This window comes from Bufo gargarizans, unplaced genomic scaffold, assembly GCF_014858855.1.
Source record: "Bufo gargarizans isolate SCDJY-AF-19 unplaced genomic scaffold, ASM1485885v1 original_scaffold_851_pilon, whole genome shotgun sequence".
In the NCBI taxonomy this organism is placed as follows: domain Eukaryota; kingdom Metazoa; phylum Chordata; class Amphibia; order Anura; family Bufonidae; genus Bufo; species Bufo gargarizans.
The window spans coordinates 130,394-145,420 of NW_025334730.1; the positions used below are offsets into that span (position 1 = coordinate 130,394).

Here is a 15,027-nt window from a genome sequence, read left to right on the forward strand (position 1 = left end):
TAGTTGTTAATAATGGGTCAAAGCAGCCCCAGGAACAAAAAGGTCCTGCATGATATCACTATGGAGGTGATGCTTATTGCGACATGGCGGATGGCTGCAAAGAAAAACACCACTAGATCCCCTGTTAACTGCAGAGGATCAGGTGTCCGGTTTTAGGTGACAAATAGACCAAAATAGATCATATCTTCATTTATAGACCGCCCGATTACACACCTAGTAATCATATAAGAGAAGCCACAAAGAAAGAGATTCAAAGAAAGCAAACAAAGGAGTTATACTCATTGAGTCCCTGTGGTTGGAGTGCATGCAGGCGGTAGATCCACTGTGTCTCTTTTTGCAGTAACCGCTTATCAAAGTCGCCTCCTCTTGGGGATCTTCCCACCACCTCAACAGCCTGAAATTTAATCACATCTGCATTACCACCATGTGCCATGGATATATGTCTCGCAAGAGGGGTATCAGCACCCTTGCGGATGTCATTAAGATGTTCTGCAATTCTTCTGTGGAATTCCCTAAAGGTTTCGCCCACATACTGTTTTCCACACCCTCTAGTCTTGCAGTTAACAAAGGATCTGATGGTGAATGCCCGCTCAGTTACGCTACAGGTGAATGTAGCACCTAACTGGATGGCGGGACACGCCACGCATCCTCCACACCGGAAGGTCCCTTTAAGGTTGGTACTAAGCCAAGTGGTTGTGGTAGGAGCCTGAAAGAAACTGTGGACCAGACGATCTCTCAAATTGCGTCCACGTTTATAAGTTATAAGATGTGTATCTCCTACCAGATGCCCAATGTCGGGGTCAGATTTCAAAATCCCTCAGTAACTGGTGAGTAACTCTCTTACCGTATTGTGTGCCTCGTCATAGGTGGCCACAATGCGCAATTGTTCTGGCCCAGATGGTCCTGATTTGGGTGTCAACAGGGTGTCCCGATTCAGGGCCAAAGAATGTTGGTAAGCCTTGGCTAACACATGTTGCGGGTACCCCCTGCTTCTGAATCTTGACTGTAAATCATTAGACGCAGTCCTAAAATCAGCCATCCTAGAACAACTGCGCCTCACCCTAAGGTATTGTCCTTTAGGAATTCCCCTCCTCAGGGGCAAGGGATGGCAACTGTCCCACCTAAGGAGACTATTCGTGGCAGTCTTCTTACGAAATAGCCGTGTGCCAATATTGCCATCCCCGTCCCTGAAGATGGTGAGGTCGAGGAACGTAATTTGTGATTCCTTGATCTCAGATGTAAAAAACAGTCCCATCGTGTTGTTGTTCAGGTCTGTGACAAAGCTGTTAAAATCATCTACACTTCCTGACCACAAAATCAGCACATCGTTGATGTAACGTAACCACAAATTAATATGGTCAGCCCATCTCTGGTTGTTGTCAGCAAACACAACTTCCCGTTCCCACCAGCCCAGGTAGAGGTTGGCGAAGGTGGGGGCACAAGGGCTCCCCATCGCCACCCCCCTGAGCTGGTGGTACATACGGTGATCAAAAATGAAAACATTGTGTTCAAGAATGAAGCTCATAAGTTCAAGAACAAATTCATTATGCTGCCAAAGATGGATGCCCTTGTTGATTTAAAAATGAGGCCACAACTCCACACCCCTTGTCATGAGGTATGGAGCTGTAAAGAGCCTCCACATCCAAACTGGCCAGCATAACGTTCTCACCAATGTGGATCCCCTCCAATTTCTTGATCACATCCATTGAATCACGTACGTACGAGGATAGGGCCACCGCGAACGGTCGCAAAATCCTATCCACGTACGTACTGATCGGATGTGTCAGGCTCCCAGTCCCAGAAACAATGGGACGCCCCTTCAGCGGTGATAGGCCCTTATGTACTTTGGGCAACCCATAAAAACATGGGATCTGGGGATGTTTGGGTAAACAAAAATTCATATTCTGTTCGACTGATCCAGCCGTGTTCTTGTGCTATATCCAAAAGATTCTTCAATTTTTTTATGAATAATTCAATTGGATTGGTCTCTAACACACGATAACATAAGGCATCACTAAGAATGCTGAAGGCACATAGCCCTATACTGGTCAGTGATTCATAACAACAATGTTTCCTCCCTTGTCAGATGGTTTAATAACAAGGGAGGTATCACGTTCCAGAGAGAGTAGTGCATCAATTTCTCTCTTGTGGAGATTTGATTCAGTCCCTCTAGTTTTAGTCTAGCATTCTCAGTTGATCAGTCACAACGTTTAAGAAAATGTCAGGGGGTGTGCCATCACCTAAGGTGGGTTTTTGGTGGAGGGCAACTTGAGGATTCGTGAATGGACCCTCTCCAGGATCCCTTTCCCCTTCCTCCATGAGATCAACCAACAGTTGAATGTCAGGCAGGATCCTGGATTTCAATTCCAAGTTCACTGCATTGTTGTTGGTTATGAGTTGCAAAAAACTTTTTCCATTTTAGTCTCCTTATGAATAGGGTCAAATCCTTAACCCACTCAAAGGAGCTAAATGAACAAGTGGGAACAAATGATAGACCCCTGCTGAGGAGTTCCACCTCAGTTTCCTGTCAGGGTCCTATCAGATACATTAATAATTTGCAACTTATCCATTGGCTCGCCCTTAACTGTGGTATCAGCAGCTTGAGGACAGGCTGCACCCATCCTTTGATGATATGCTATTGTTTTTTTCTGTCCCTCAAGGTGTATGATGTTGTGGGTTGGTTCCCTAAAAAAAAAACCTTGACCGGGGTCTCCTACCCCTTCCGCCTCTACCTCTAGGCCCTCTGTTAGAAGTCTGAAAGATGGAATATTGGCTGTTCGGGTAGGGAGTGCCCTCTACTTCAGTTTCACCCTCTGATGATGATGGTTCTGTCTCAACTTCGAGGGTCCTAGCGGTCTTGGTTGCAAACTCAAGGATGCGCCCTACTTTAAAATCTGCTTTATCCCTCAAAAATTTGGAGTGTTTGCACTCTTTTAGCTGAGCTGTAAACCGTTCCACAGTCCGCTGCAGAAAACCTTCCTTACGAGTGAAGTCAGAGCTGTTGGAGAATTTATTTACGGCTGTGATTTGCTCCTGCAATAATTGTGTATTTTTAATATGCAGGGCCTTTTCTTCCTCCAAGAGCAATGCCATCAATCTAAGTGAGCTTTCAATCGCTTCCTTTTCCCATCTTTTACGGAACTCTGGAGACTGAACTCTATTCGATGAAAGGAAGGGAATGCGCATACCTCTTGGCACTATTTGATGTTGAATGTAGGTTTCTAGGGTTTGTATTTCCCACCACCCTCTGACTTGATCTTTGTATATCTTGGTGAGTAATTTGAAAGAACCTGTGATACCAGCTCATTACGGCCGGCTGGCTTGGTGGCGCAGCCATTAATAGCGCACCAGAAGTGGATCTTCTAGTGACCCTATCCACACCTGAGCGGCACCGCCCATTGCGGTTTTCATGTGTCATCTTGACCCGTTCCAGGAATTGTGGTTAGAATTGGTCACCTAGAATTTTATACATAGTTTGTAGGTTTTCTTTCCTCTACTTTTTGTAAATCAATAAAGTATTAGTTTTATCTAATCTCTATAGCGTTCCGTACTACAGTGATATCATTTTGATGGTGGAAAATATACCCCACACGAGCTCGTCAGTGATTTGTAGACTGTCTGTGTGCTGAAAGTGGCTGGGAGGCCTGTTTTCGGATTGGCCACTAGGGGCGCTGTGACTGTTTTGTGACGTATTGTGGCCGCGGCGGTCGCAGTTCGTCACAAGAACTACAACTCCCAGCATTTTTCCAGTACTATAAGAAAACTATCATAAACTCCTTCTCCATGCAAGGATCATCCCTCTCATGTCACATGACCACAGTTACAGCTCTTTTCCTATCTTATCTCCTCTCTAAAGCTGACCCCGCCCCCTACACTGATCACATGATGGTGACATCATCAAAGGTCCTTCGCCACCGCTTCGCCCCACTACTGAGCCCCGCCCCCTGCACTGATCACATGACGGTGACGTCACCATAGGTCCTTCAGCTCTGACAGTGCAGCAGACACTGGGCAGGTCCTGGTCGGTAATCACTGCTGAGCCCCGCCCCCTGCACTGATCACATGCCGGTGACGTCACCCCAGGTCCTTCAGCTCTGGCAGTGCAGCAGATACTGGGCGGCTCCTGGTCGGTAGTCACTGCTGAGCCCCGCCCCCTGCACTGATCACATGACGGTGACGTCACCCCAGGTCCTTCAGCTCTGGCAGTGCAGCAGACACTGGGCAGGTCCTGGTCGGTAGTCAGGGCTCTTGTTCTCTCTGGTATCAGCCATTCCTCCAGCCTGCAGGTAAGATGAGCTGTGAGGAGACAGTGTGGTGGAGAGCTCAGACATGTCACCTCTGGAGATTCTCCTCCATTACACACAAGGAATCCTTCTCCGCTCCTCAGCTTAGTATCATGGGGGAGGAGTAGTGGGGATAATGGGGGTTGTCATCCTTCTCTGGCCCCTGACCGTCCTGGTGAGGGGCCCCTGCCTCCAGGAGGAGAATGAATGGAGCGGGGCCCGGCCTGAGCTCAGCTCTCTCCAGTCTCTTCTCTAGGAGTTGTGGACACAGCTGAGCACAGCCCAGAGGTGGGACCTGCATCTATCAGACATTTATCTCCTGTGGAGCCACCAGAGATCTCCATGTTGGGGCCCCTGGAATCCATGTGGTGGGGGCTCTGAGAAGCGGGGCCCCTCCAGGCTCAGGAAGTGCGGTTCTGGAGGTGACATCTGGTCTTGTCCCCTGGATGATTTCCTCTCCTCTTCTCATAAAGGCGCCTGCAGTACTAGAAGCCTCCAGCTCCTCCAGTTCTCTCCTCTTCTCCTGAATGACCACCAAGGATGGACAGGAAGGAGATCAGCAGAAGAATATTAGACCTCACCTTGGAGATCATCTCCCTGCTGAGCGGAGAGGTAAACTTTTCTAGATTTCTCTCCTCTTTATTGTATTCTGTAACAAGTCAGACATCGGGAAGGAGAATCCATCATAAAAAGTTATAGGAAGAGTCCAGGGTCCTGGAGAACGGCCCCCAGACCTTCCAAGTGACTTAGAACTAGAAGATCAGCCCCCAGTATGGTGAGTGATGTGTCATGTGACCAGTGACCAATAGTCATGTTGTAGGACCCATGAGAAGGTAAGTAGGCACGTTGTACCAGGAGGAGAGGGCCGGAGGAGAGCACATGGCCCCTGAAGGGTTTATTCCCTAAGTGTCTCTCTCCATCCACAGGAGTACACAATAGTGAAGAAGACATTGGGGGACTGTGTGACTCCCATCATCCATCTCCAGGAGTCAGGAGGGCGGAGCAGGACCCCTCCCCCCATCACAGAGCCTCACCCCCTGATACATGAGCAGAAGATCCTAGAGCTCACCCACAAGATGATGGAGCTGCTGACTGGAGAGGTGACGCTGCTGGGAATGCTTGGAAATTCTCCAGTAACAGCACTGGAGGGGTCTGGGTGATGACGGTGTCATTGTGTTGTCAGGTTCCTATAAGGTGTCAGGACGTCACTGTCTATTTCTCCATGGAGGAGTGGGAGTATATAGAAGGACACAAGGACCTGTACAAGGAGGCCATGATGGAGGAGCACCAGCCTCTTATATCACAAGGTAAGACCCGTCATGTGCAGTGTATACACGTGTGTGCAGTGACATTTAATGGAGGAGCTCCAGCCTCTTATATCACAAGGTAAGAGCCGTCATGTGCAGTGTATACACGTGTGTGCAGTGACATGTAATGGAGGAGCACCAGCCTCTTATATCACAGGGTAAGAGCCGTCATGTGCAGTGTATACACGTGTGTGCAGTGACATGTAATGGAGGAGCACCAGCCTCTTATATCACAGGGTAAGAGCCGTCATGTGCAGTGTATACACGTGTGTGCAGTGATATGTAATGGAGGAGCACCAGCCTCTTATATCACAAGGTAAGAGCCGTCATGTGCAGTGTATACGCGTGTGTGCAGTGACATGTAATGGAGGAGCACCAGCCTCTTATATCACAAGGTAAGAGCCGTCATGTGCAGTGTATACGCGTGTGTGCAGTGACATGTAATGGAGGAGCACCAGCCTCTTATATCACAAGGTAAGAGCCGTCATGTGCAGTGTATACGCGTGTGTGCAGTGACATGTAATGGAGGAGCACCAGCCTCTTATATCACAAGGTAAGAGCCGTCATGTGCAGTGTATACGCGTGTGTGCAGTGACATGTAATGGAGGAGCACCAGCCTCTTATATCACAAGGTAAGAGCCGTCATGTGCAGTGTATACACGTGTGTGCAGTGACATGTAATGGAGGAGCACCAGCCTCTTATATCACAGGGTAAGAGCCGTTATGTGCAGTGTATACACGTGTGTGCAGTGACATGTAATGGCGGAGCACCAGCCTCTTATATCACAAGGTAAGAGCCGTCATGTGCAGTGTATACACGTGTGTGCAGTGACATGTAATGGAGGAGCACCAGCCTCTTATATCACAAGGTAAGAGCCGTCATGTGCAGTGTATACACGTGTGTGCAGTGACATGTAATGGAGGAGCACCAGCCTCTTATATCACAAGGTAAGACCCGTCATGTGCAGTGTATACACGTGTGTGCAGTGACATGTAATGGAGGAGCGCCAGCCTCTTATATCACAAGGTAAGACCCGTCATGTGCAGTGTATACACGTGTGTGCAGTGACATGTAATGGAGGAGCACCAGCCTCTTATATCACAGGGTAAGGCTGTCATGTGCAGTGTATACACGTGTGTGCAGTGACATGTAATAGAGGAGCACCAGCCTCTTATATAACAAGGTAAGAGCCGTCATGTGCAGTGTGTACACGTGTGTGCAGTGACATGTAATGGAGGAGCACCAGCCTCTTATATCACAAGGTAAGAGCCGTCATGTGTAGTGTATACACGTGTGTGCAGTGACATGTAATGGAGGAGCACCAGCCTCTTATATCACAAGGTGAGACCCGTCATGTGCAGTGTATACACGTGTGTGCAGTGACATGTAATGGAGGAGCACCAGCCTCTTATATCACAGGGTAAGAGCCGTCATGTGCAGTGTATACACGTGTGTGCAGTGACATGTAATGGAGGCACACCAGCCTCTTATATCACAGGGTAAGAGCCGTCATGTGCAGTGTATACACGTGTGTGCAGTGACATGTAATGGAGGAGCATCAGCCTCTTATATCACAAGGTAAGACCTGTCATGTGCAGTGTATACACGTGTGTGCAGTGACATGTAATGGAGGAGCACCAGCCTCTTATGTCACAAGGTAAGAGCCGTCATGTGCAGTGTATACACGTGTGTGCAGTGACATGTAATGGAGGAGCACCAGCCTCTTATGTCACAAGGTAAGAGCCGTCATGTGCAGTGTATACACGTGTGTGCAGTGACATGTAATGGAGGAGCACCAGCCTCTTATATCACAAGGTAAGAGCCGTCATGTGCAGTGTATACACGTGTGTGCAGTGACATGTAATGGAGGAGCACCAGCCTCTTATATCACAAGGTAAGAGCCGTCATGTGCAGTGTATACACGTGTGTGCAGTGACATGTAATGGAGGAGCACCAGCCTCTTATATCACAAGGTAAGAGCCGTCATGTGCAGTGTATATACGTGTGTGCAGTGACATGTAATGGAGGAGCACCAGCCTCTTATATCACAAGGTAAGAGCCGTCATGTGCAGTGTATATACGTGTGTGCAGTGACATGTAATGGAGGAGCACCAGCCTCTTATATCACAAGGTAAGAGCCGTCATGTGCAGTGTGTACACGTGTGTGCAGTGACATGCAATGAAGGAGCACCAGCCTCTTATATCACAAGGTAAGAGCCATCATGTGCAGTGTATACACGTGTGTGCAGTGACATGTAATGGAGGAGCACCAGCCTCTTATATCACAAGGTAAGAGCCGTCATGTGCAGTGTATACACGTGTGTGCAGTGACATGTAATGGAGGAGCACCAGCCTCTTATATCACAAGGTAAGAGCCATCATGTGCAGTGTATACACGTGTGTGCAGTGACATGTAATGGAGGAGCACCAGCCTCTTATATCACAAGGTAAGAGCCGTCATGTGCAGTGTATACACGTGTGTGCAGTGACATGTAATGGAGGAGCACCAGCCTCTTATATCACAAGGTAAGAGCCGTCATGTGCAGTGTGTACACGTGTGTGCAGTGACATGCAATGGAGGAGCACCTGCCTCTTATATCACAAGGTAAGAGCCGTCATGTGCAGTGTATACACGTGTGTGCAGTGACATGTAATGGAGGAGCACCAGCCTCTTATATCACAAGGTAAGAGCCGTCATGTGCAGTGTATACACGTGTGTGCAGTGACATGTAATGGAGGAGCACCGGCCTCTTATATCACAAGGTAAGAGCCGTCATGTGCAGTGTATACACGTGTGTGCAGTGACATGTAATGGAGGAGCACCGGCCTCTTATATCACAAGGTAAGAGCCGTCATGTGCAGTGTATACACGTGTGTGCAGTGACATGCAATGGAGGAGCACCAGTTGCAAGTATGTATGAAGTGAAAAGAAATTGATACACGATTTTCAAAATTCTCAATATATTAGAATTGTGTCATACATTTGTATTCTCAGTAGGTGCCGCACCTGAAGGGTTAACTACCGCTGATCGCAGCTCCCTGTCACCCGCCTCCTGTATTAAACGTAAATAATTATTGGTGGCGCATTGCCCTCCCTTCCACCCCCCAGTATTAAAATCATTGGTGGCAGTGGCCGCAGGGCCCCTCCCCTCCTTTTCATTGGTGGTGCAGTGGCAGCTTCTGATTGAAGCCCCAGCAGTGTAATCCTGGGGCTCCGATCGGTTACCATGGCAACCAGGATGCTACTAAAGCCCTGGCTGCCATGGTAAGCTCCCTACAGCTGTGTGTACTATACAAAGGGAAGCAGGGAGAGTGTGAAGTCCTATACACCCTGATAGAGCTCTATTAGGGTGAATAGGACAAGGGATCAAAAGATCCCAGGTTGTAGCCCCTAAGGAAGAAATAGTTATAAAATGAAAAGTAAAAAACCCCCACCAAAATATTAAGTATAAATCACCCCTTTCCCAATTTTACATATAAAATATATAAAAAATGAATAAATAAACATATTTCATATCGCCACGGCAGAAAATCCAAGCTAATAAAATATTTTAAAAAACTCATATGCGGTGAACGCCGTAACAAACAAAAAATAATAATAAAAACTGCGCAATTCACAATTTTTTTTGTCACCTTGTCCCCCACAAAAAATAGGATAGGACTGTTCGATTATGGGCCTGACGTTCCATAAAATGCAGAATGCACGCAGATTTTCTTTGGTGTTTTATTTTTTTCGCGTGGTATCGAATAGTATCGAGTATCGCAATACTTTTGTATGGTATCAAAACCAAATCAAAAATTTGGTATTGAGACAACCCTAGGTAGGTATAACAGGTTGTGCTTCCCAGCTTCCACACAGTGAGATGTAACTTGTAAAGATAAAGATGAAGAAGACAACCCTTCTGTAAGTGAAGGCCCGAAATTTCGAGCAGGCTTCAGTAACGGTCCTTAGAGTGTGACCACAAAAACAGGAACCAGACCATCATGGGAGAATGCCTATGACTTCTGTCTGCTCCTCCAGCCTCTTCCTGAGCACTCTCAGCAATAATGGAAGCTATACATACTTCTCTTCCCAGCTGATCGATAAAACAAACGCTAGAACATGGTGAGAGCAACACAGAGAGCAAATTTGGATCTTAGTATTACCTCTCTAGTATTACCAGAGCTGAATGAACCATTTGGTAAATTAGCTTGACTGAAGAATCATTTGGGTTTGTAAGGCTATGGTTGAAAGTGAGCTAAGGCTAGCCTGAGAGCCCTAGATTTTTCAGGTTGGATGACGATCCCATTTTATGACTCATATTGTGGACCCACAATCTGTCTACATGTGCACCCAAGTCGCAGGAGAAGTCATCCATAGTGAGGACTTTTTTTGAGGCTGGGGAATCTGGAAGTTGTCGCATAGCGGATGTTTGGGTTTTAGCCACCACTTCAGACCTTGGTGAGTTGAAGAATATCTCCAAATGTTTCTTATGTAGGCTCTTGAGGCATCTGTTCCAAGGTGTGTATATTGTCTTGAAGAAAGTGGACATAAAGTATTTTGGCTCCTGTGTTAGGACCAGCTCCCTAGTAACTGATCAGGGAGCCATTATCCTGTAACAGCTGTATGGTTGTGTGCAGATCCATCAGAAGGGAGCCTGTCAGAAACCTGGCTCCGAGTAACAGCCTGGGAGCAGAAGAAACATAGAAGGGCAGACAAGTAACTGATAGATGAAGATTGCCCGCATTTGTGTTCACTACTAACATGGGAGTTTCCTGTGGCTGGGCAGCATGGGAACGTGCAGGTAGATATCCATGGGATGTATTTTGGCCAGAAAAATGTTTTCCCTTTTAAACACATGACCGAATTTTCTGTTTCTGAAGAGGACACTTCTAATACTTTTCCAACAATCCATAAACAAAACCAAACCCCGCTCACCAGTTCCAGACTGATTCACAGCTCTGCTTCAATGCACTTACACATCTAAATAAGTTCAGCGTGATAAAAACTTCTCCTTTGTTAGTACATATTAAAATGTGGACTCACCACAACTTTTACCGCTTAATACACTTCCAACGCGTTTCTGATGCACACTGTGTCCTTAGTCATGGCACTATAATTTCAGATCTGCAGATATTTCTGATCTCTGAGAAAACAGAAATTCCCATTTGGTTGGAAGATATTTCAAATGTTGTGTCCAATATGTATAATCCCAGCCCTCAGGGATCCTTCTACATCAGAGGCTTGAAATGACCAAGGTCTCTGTGTACTATCAAAAATGGTGACCGTAGGGAAGTGTCCAGATGAAGGAGGCAGAGCTTGATGGCCATCAGAAGTGATGTGCTTATTACCCACTTTGTCCTGGGCAGAAGTGACCAGTCAGTTTCTGGTTGCCCGGCAGAGGCTGCTTCTCAAATAGTGAAAAAAAAAAGGAATGGTCTTCCCAGGGAAAGGAGACTTGGAGGGGGCTATAGATGGTGGACACGAGATTAGGAGTCGTTGGTTTACTTCTTCCTTGCACACTGACTAATTGTCACGGACGGTGTACAGGAAACAAGACAATGCAACATGCATATTTGACTCACTGGATCCAAAGCTAAGGAACCAAAAGGGAGACCCCTGCACAAAACCTGGCACTTTCCCTGGCTGCTCAGCCTATGCAAAAATCCCAAAGGTGGATGGTTGCATATCCACGTACCTCGACTATATAACACCTGAACACCCTACAATAGTGAGGGGACACGGCCACCGGCTCCCTACACCAGACACGGAGGGAGTCAGGGTCACCTGGGATCCAGCAAACAGAAAATAACAGATAAATGTACAGCACCTAACTTTAGTAGCAGACTGGGAAACAGGATCAGCATGCACACACACTCCAGGAAGAAGTATAAGCCGCCCAGTAATGCATCATGGGGAGGAATTTAAAGGGAAGCAATCAGTCCAACTACATGACAGCTGAGAGAGGCTAACGAGATGAGGAACTGAACACCAAACAAAGAAAACTCGAGGAGGTTCTGAAAGGCTTCTGTCAGAGCTTCTCAGCTGTCTGGTTGTGACACTAATTTACGAAAGTTTTCAATTTGGGTTCTCACTCTCAAAATTTACCTCATAAGAAGTGGTGTCATTGTGTCAAAACGATGGCCTAAAACCTTGCTGGTTGGTAGGGTGCTGTAAGAAGAAACCTCTAGTCCTGACACTTAGGTCTCATGCACACGGTAGTTGTGCAGCCGTTCCGTGCATTGAGGTTCGCAATTTGCTGTCCCCAATGCATGGGAAACGTCCGTGCGGCGACCATGAAGGATTGACAGCTATTCAACTTGAATGGGTCCGTGATCCGTCCGCATCGCAAAAAAATAGAACATGGCAATGGCCATGTTCATGAGGCCTTATACCCGTGTCCACAGACTAGAGGTTATTTGGGACTGTGGCCTTCTATGAGCTGGAACCTTGGCACAGGTGGTGAGGAGATGAACTTTGTTATTTATCCCTGATAACTAAACCTAGAAGTGAAGGAGCTGAGAGAAGTGTCTGATCTATAGACAGATCTACAGGAGGCCATGTATTCAGTCACTGTGTGCTTGTGTCTCCATAGATGGATCCAGTAGGAGAAATCCACCAGAGAGATGTCCCCGTCCTCTGTATTCCCAGGACTGTCCAGAGGAGACGGTCCCAGAGAACCCTCAGGTAGATGGAGCTGAGCCCTATACACATCTATATAGGGGGTCCTTCAGTCATAGAGGGGTCATAGATTGTAGGGGTCTCTTATGTGGATCTGTTAGATTTCCCACCTGTCTTCTGTATTGTACTGAATTGTTACAGATGACAAATCAGGGGGAAGATCTGACTGATATTAAAGTGGAGAATGAAGAAGAGAGGTTGATGAGTGAGCCCCTATGTAAGAGTGAGGTGGAGGAGGATATTCCTGGAGATGTCACTACAGGTATGTAATCGTAAATGGAGAAAGTGACTCCAGATTCTGTCCTTGGTGCATTCAGGGCAGGAGGATAATCTGATCACCAGCTGCTGTGCTTCTCTTTGATTGGAGATGTCCCCATCACATCATGAAGTGTTCCCCTTATCCAGCTAACGGCGATCTCTGATCAAATTCTTCTCTGATCCTGGCTGTTCCTGCAGGACATGGCGGTCAGTCATATCCACATCCAGATTGCAGCATAAAAGTTATTTGTGCCACAGTCTGCGATTTTCCCCGCTCACACCAGGTCTAAAAAAGGGTGCATGGCGGGACATTCATTATTTTCTATTCCTGTTTTAGGCCTAGAAAATGGTCTAAATGTAAGACAGCAAGGAAGCTGGTTTACATTTAGACCGGTGGTGGAAACGCTGAAGTTATGGAAAGGCTGGCGCTACTACATAACTTCGGCAGATCCACCACCAGCTAAAGGGGTTATTAAGATGCCTGTCTTAATAAATGACCCCTTATATTTCCCCTTCCTACCAGATCCATTTCCAGGCTAATTGGAATATTATAATGTATTTTGTGTATTGTATGGTTTAAAAAAACATTTCAAATTTTATATCAACAGGAAATCCCAGTAGGAATTCTGAAGGAAACTTCATGTTATCACTAAATTATAATGAAGATGAAGATATCATGCAGCGCTCTTCAGGAGAAAACCTTAATGCACATCCAGGACTTCAGACTACAGATCTATTATATAATCCCCTTAATCATCAAGAACCTTTTCCTGACCAATCACAGATTGTTACCACAACTAAAGGTCAGAAAGGGGCTAAAGGGTTTCACTGTGTTAAAGAGTTCACAAAAATCTCAAGTCATTCTACAGACAGAGGATTTCACACAAGGGAGAAGCCATACTCCTGTTCAGAATGTGGGAAATGTTTTACTGATAAATCAAATCTTGTTGTACATGAAAGAATTCACACAGGAGAGAAACCATATTCATGTTCAGAATGTGGAAAATGTTTTACATATAAATCAGTTCTTGTTGGACATAAGAGAACTCACACAGGAGAGAAACCATATTCGTGCTCAGAATGCGGCAAACAATTTACACAGAAATCAGATCTTGTTACACATGAGAGAATTCACACAGGAAAGAAACCATATTCATGTCCAGAATGTGGAAAATGTTTTACAGATAAATCAAATCTTGTTGCACATAAGAGAAGGCACACAGGAGAGAAGCCATATTCATGTTCAGAATGTGGGAAATATTTTACTGATAAATCAAAGTTTGTTAGACATAAAAGAAATCACACAGGAGAGAAGCCATATTCATGTTCAGAATGTGGAAAATGTTTTACAGAAAAGTCAGCTGTTGCTAGACATGAGAGAATTCACACAGGAGAGAAACCATATTCATGTTCAGAATGTGGAAAATGTTTTACATATAAATCAGTTCTTGTTGGACATAAGAGAACTCACACAGGAGAGAAACCATATTCGTGCTCAGAATGCGGCAAACAATTTACACAGAAATCAGATCTTGTTACACATGAAAGAATTCACACAGGAGAAAAACCATATTCATGTCCAGAATGTGGAAAATGTTTTACAGATAAATCAAATCTTGTTGCACATAAGAGAAGGCACACAGGAGAAAAACCGTATTCATGTTCAGAATGTGGGAAATGTTTTGCAGATAAATCAAATCTTGTTATACATGAAAGAAGTCACACAGGAGAGAAACCATATTCATGTTCAGAATGTGGGAAATGTTTTACAAGGAATTCACATCTTGTTAAACATGAGAGAATTCATAGAGGAGAGAGGCCATATTCATGTTTAAAAACTGGGAAATGTTTTACAGAAAAGTCACATCTTGTTACACATGCGATAAGTGACACAGGAGAGAAGCTGTATTAATGTTTAAAATGTGGGGAATGTTTTACAGATGGATCTTGTTAGATATGCGACAAATCACATAGGAAAGAAAACAAATTCATGTTTAGAATGAGGTAAATGTACAGATAAATGTACAGATATTTTTAGACATGACAAGACATGACCTGCAACCAAACATCCAAGTGTTGTTTTTTTTTTTTTTTGTGACCTTCATAGTATATCACATTGTCAAATCATTTTTTAGTATCTTTATTGATTAATTTTTATGAGCAAAATTAAAAAATAAACCATTTAATTATCAACAATTAGAAATTAACAATACAATACAACCTCCCTGAAACAATTGAGACAACCTATAGAGGTATCAGAAAGACACAAAAGAGTCCCTGTATTTTGTATGCAGCAATACATTTATTAAGGGAGGGAAAGCCTGTACCGTCTACGAATTCCAGGAAAAGGAAATTTCATTGAGTAAGCTTTGGATTTCCTGATAGTCCTGCAGCAGCATAGCATACAATGGGACTTGTGGGAAAAGCAATATTATTTGGAAGGGGGAGGGGGGGGTACTGTACTTGAAGTCGCCAACTGTATCACTCTTCTGCTGCTATAATATCCAGACAATAGTG

General features: G+C 45.4%; 1 protein-coding gene across 1 annotated transcript; it reads left to right on the forward strand.

Moving 5' to 3' along the window:
• Positions 1–12,201: 12,201 nt before the first annotated feature.
• On the forward strand, positions 12,202–14,707 carry LOC122924152 (zinc finger protein OZF-like). The gene is made up of 3 exons (XM_044275088.1): positions 12,202–12,258; positions 12,394–12,514; positions 13,119–14,707. The coding sequence occupies exons 2-3, from the start codon at positions 12,394–12,396 to the stop codon at positions 14,420–14,422; spliced, it is 1,425 nt and encodes a 474-aa protein (XP_044131023.1). The 5' UTR covers positions 12,202–12,258; the 3' UTR covers positions 14,423–14,707.
• The last annotated feature ends 320 nt before the right edge of the window (positions 14,708–15,027 follow it).

Bases quoted from the DNA above. Each gene is read 5' to 3' on its own strand.
- LOC122924152 (XM_044275088.1), top strand. From the start codon at position 12,394: ATGACAAATCAGGGGGAAGATCTGACTGATATTAAAGTGGAGAATGAA. The intron at 12,515-13,118 runs GTATGTAATCGT...TTATATCAACAG, and splicing joins TCCTGGAGATGTCACTACAG to GAAATCCCAGTAGGAATTCT.